At 49.0% G+C, this 4,568-nt stretch overlaps 1 protein-coding gene across 1 annotated transcript; it reads right to left on the bottom strand.

The window, feature by feature from the left end:
* Positions 1-1,893: 1,893 nt before the first annotated feature.
* On the bottom strand, positions 1,894-2,127 carry LOC311616114 (uncharacterized protein; the record flags this gene model as incomplete). Its single annotated transcript, XM_084907338.1, has 1 exon — positions 1,894-2,127. The coding sequence occupies one exon, from the start codon at positions 2,125-2,127 to the stop codon at positions 1,894-1,896; it is 234 nt and encodes a 77-aa protein (XP_084763464.1).
* Between the last annotated feature and the right edge of the window lie 2,441 nt (positions 2,128-4,568).

The raw sequence follows: 4,568 nt of genomic DNA, 5'->3' as shown, positions 1-4,568 counted from the left end.
GCAATGAGTCACTTCATCAATGCCTAAATTTAAGTGATTCCTGTTTCAAAGACCGAATAGGGAAAATGGAGTGAACAGTTGGGGTCTGAAGTTGTCAGTGTAAGAAAAGAGACCCAGCAGTGGGATGGGGTTCAGTGTAGAAGAAGCTGTGTTTTCCAGGTTCTGGTGGAGTGATTCACAATCTGAAGACTTTAAAGACATGAACAAGCCGGTGTGAGTACAAACTAAGATGTGTGTTTGGGCTGTTAGTGGTGGCATTGACCTTCAGGTTAGACACATTAGGGGGCTGAGGACATCAACCAATTGTTCTCAACACATGGGTAAGGGGCTGGAATTGGAAATTTGCAATCACCAAAAGTATTGCCTTGTGAGTTTATAATTAGCTATTATCTAATTTGAGTTACTATCTGATTTATTTTTGTTCTACTCGTGTGACCTACCAAGTAAGAGAAATAGCGTTAACAATGCTTCCTAAAAAAAAAAAAAAAAAAAAAAAAAAATCTGTTTCCTGAGATAGACAACAACCTTTCAGTTCTGTCACAATATCAGGTGGAAATGAGAAGCTTCATGAGTAAAGTAAGGAGAGAAGCCACGTCTTCACAAAGGTGTAACTGTGAGGACCAGGAGCCCTTCTTTCTGCGCTCTGACTTCCTGGATCCTAGTTCCTTCTGGAGCCTCATTTCCTTCCTGCTTCCAACCAGTGGACAGGAACGGGACAGGCCATTGTCTGACTCTGAACATGCCTCACTCCTTCAGGGCCAACCCGAGAGCCAAAATCCCCACAGCAGGAAGATAAATCCAAGCTTACAGACCCATTACTCACAGAAAAAAAAGTGGGAAAGCAAATGACTGAGAGATACAACTATGGACACGCACCAAATACAGGACAGAGACAGGAGTATAAAATGAGAGCAAGTGCCTCAAACACCAAAGTCTGTGATGACTGTTAGAAAGCTGTCGAGTCAAATATCAGTGCAACTTCAAGGCACAAAAAGATAGTGAAGGGTGAGCAGGTGTAACCTCCTCAGCCTCTTACCTTGAGCAGCATTGGAAATAGGCCCTGATGATCCGAATTAGGGAATTACATTTCAGATTTCTAATCTAAAAGATTTCAAACAGGTGAAGTGTAAGGTGAAGAAGTACTTTGTGTAAGCAGTGTTTAAAGGTGATGTCCAACTAAACTGACAGACATTTCCTCCTTTATCCCAAACCCTAACCCTAACCTTAATGCTAACACCAACCCTAATCCTAACCCTAACCTTATCCTACCCCTAACCCTGGCCCTAACCCTAACCCTAACCCTAACCCTGGCCCTAACCCTAACCCTAACCCTAACCCTAACCCTAACCCTGGCCCTAACCCTAACCCTAACCCTAGCCCTAACCCTAACCCTAACCATTACCCTAGCCCAGCACAGCCCATGGCATCGCTGCTCCCCTAGAGCAGAAAGCGAGGGCAATGAGGCTGTCTCTTCCTCATGTCACAAACAAAGATTTGATAGAGCAACTGAAGTGAAGCATTGAAAGAAGGTGTTCCCTAAGTGGGCCATTGTTTCCTTAACTCAGTCAGGGAAAACACAAACGAGACACTGGACTTTAAATGAAAGTAACGCAAGCGTAGTGTTTCAGGTTGAAAGGCTTTATTAGGAAAACGGAGAACTGAGTCCTACATGAAGGTCAAGGACAGGCCCTGTGAGGGCATCGTTCCCTGAGAGACCTCCTGGGACCTCAGGACGAACTTCCCAGGACCCACCATGAGTCAGACTCAGGAAGGAGAGGTGGGGTGTCAGCCCCGAGGGCACCAGAGGCCACGCCTTCTACAGGGCCCAGGGCACGTGGCTTCAGACTGCTGAACCGCAACGTCCAGGTGGGCAGATGAGTCTCCCACGTGTCCTCAGTAGTAGCCAAAGCCACAGCCATAGCCACGGCCACAGCCATAGCCACAGCCATAGAGAGAGTGGGAGCCGTATCCGTAGCCACAACCATAGCCACAGCCACAGCCGGTGCCCCAGCCCCAGCCCAGGCCTCTGTAGCCACAGCCTCCATAGCCACAGCCTCCGTAGCCGCAGCCTCCGTAGCCACAGCCGTAGCCGCGGCCGCCGTAGTAGTTCCCGTAGTAGCCACACATGGTGCTGGTGGGGAGGGTGTCGTTGGGTGGAGAAGGGCTGAAGGTGACTTCAGTCTGGCCCCCTCTCCTCACAGGAGCCTTTTATACCCCCTCCGCGTGGGCGGGACCCACAACACAGGCGTGTCACTGGCTAATTTGCAGGACCCGTTTGGGTAACTTGTTGACTCCTGATTTGAGGCATGGCCTGAGGGGACACTGAGAATGTCTGTTTAGCCACGTCTGATTCATCTAAGCGTCATTATAAGAATGGATCATCTCATTTTCAAAAAGCTGCTCACACCAGCTCCTCAAATTATCCATTTGTCACCAGCCTTATGGGAGACCACCATTTCCCATAGACATTCACCTACTCCCGCCAACCAACACCTTTACCTTCTCTCGGCTGATAGTCAGCAGGTCATGAGAGTCTACCTTTACCTGGCGTTTCTCCACCGTGTCCCTGCTGCTCCAAACCATTTTTGTTCCTTCAGGAATTCTCATTCTACGTGAGAGGTGGTTTACTACGAAAAGCCCGAAGCTATAACTCTGCTTCATGAGACGTTTGACAAAATGCCGTCCATCGCTGGAAATTCTGGAACAGCCGTCCTGATAAACCTAACCCTGATAAAGAGGAATTCCTTTCTTGCGTGCATTCATGTTTCTTCTTATGTTTTTATTTTTAAAACCCCAAATACTTTTCCAGGCGTTCCACATTTATATCTGAATCTACAGCCAGAAAACAGACACAGCGACACTTCATTTATGGGACTGCACTTTCATGGAAGCGTTTTGTTTTGTTTTTTAAGTTTTCAACATAGTTGTGGTCATCGTGTTCTGGCTACAGGGGGGTGTGAAGGGTATGAAGAATGAGCCTGGCAGTGACACCTAGTAGGTTTCACCAACAAATCCGGGTCCTGGGTAGCACAGCTCAGACCGTGAGAATCTCACTGAGGACCATGTCTGCATTGTGCCGAAGCTCAGAGCTAAATTCAATCATCGAGTCAAGTAGCTTCTAAACTCACATTCTTAGATGACTTCCTAGGTTCCCCAAGGGCACAGTGGATTCCAGAGAAAGTTCTATAATCATTCTTTGGGTTCAAGTTGTATCTCTGTTACTTATGGCTGTGCAACCACTATAACCAGGAGTCCCCGTGGCCTCATTGGAAATGGGCTGGTAACACCACCACCCACCCACAGGGTACTTCTGAGGGTTAACGTAGTCAATGTGTGTCAGGCCTATGGACCAGGGTCCGGCATACAGTGGGTTCTACGATCATGCTTGTTCTTATTTGTGGGAGCCCCTTCCATGTCCCGCGTGGTTCAGGGTTCCTGTTCAGGGTTTGGGTTCAGGAGAAGGCTGCACACAAATGAAAAGAGACTAGAAAAGAGTTAATTTGGGAAAATGGGGAGGCGGGGGACAGGCAGGAGTCCACCTCTAGGGGGAGCACTACCACTGCTCTGGCCTTGCTATCCCTTTTATTGAGGCTATGGGAAACACCCAGATCCTTTTGGCAGAAATTCCAATAATAGACAATCAGCAAGAATTTACATATGATTAACAGGTAGAGATTTCTTTAACTACCAATGTCTCAACTAAACAACGAGTGAATAGCTCCGACCACTCAGAGCCGTTAAGGTTGACCAGCCTTCCGGTTCCCCTTTTTACATTTCCCTGTTAGTGACAATGATCAGTTTCCGGCACTTACTATTTGGTTCATCCCATCACTGTTCCCCAGAGAGAAGCTTTGGTGGAGAGCCGCTGAGTGGGACATCGGAACTCGGGCGTGCTCTGTCCTACTTCAAGGCTGAGCATCTGGAAGTGGGAGAAGGCCCTCTGGTGTTCCTGAGAAGGAGCAAGGCCCATTGGCAGACAGAATGCAGTGGCCCCCACCCAATGGAGCCAAGTGCAGACACACCGACTTCCAGCCCAGCCAATGACCTCCTGGTAGAGAGCCTCAGGGAGCGGCCCACCCAAGCTGATTGGTGAGCAGAGTGGGTTCTGCTGCGGCCATGGAGAGTGGAGACCAGCCCTGTCCCAGCCACAGACACCAGTGCTGGACAGGGAGGCTGCCCCTCAATGGCCCAACACCTTCACCCCTGAACACACCTGCCAGGGCTAACCCCACTTTAAGTCACGCTTCTGTGGGAGTCCCCCATGTTGGCTAGGACTTCTCTCTGGAAGCTGTGTCCAGCGTCACTGACACGGACCTCGTGTCCAGGCCCGTGGGACAGAGGGAGGCGGTGCCCGCTCTGAGAGCCTTGCTGCTGTTTTATAAAGCTCCTTATGACCCACCATTTCTATTACGAACTCCATTGCATATACGTATTCACTCACTCACTCGTCCTTTGTTCATTCACTCACCAGTCAGCTCCTCAAGTAAGCCAGGAGGCTACAGAGTTAGGATTGACAAAGGGCATCTCTGCTTTGCCATAAACTATGAGAGGCCGTGCCTTGTTTTCTC

Source organism: Pipistrellus hanaki (assembly GCF_964339955.1).
Source record: "Pipistrellus hanaki genome assembly, contig: scaffold_61, whole genome shotgun sequence".
Lineage (NCBI taxonomy): Eukaryota > Metazoa > Chordata > Mammalia > Chiroptera > Vespertilionidae > Pipistrellus > Pipistrellus hanaki.
This window is presented reverse-complemented; position numbering and strand designations above follow the sequence as displayed.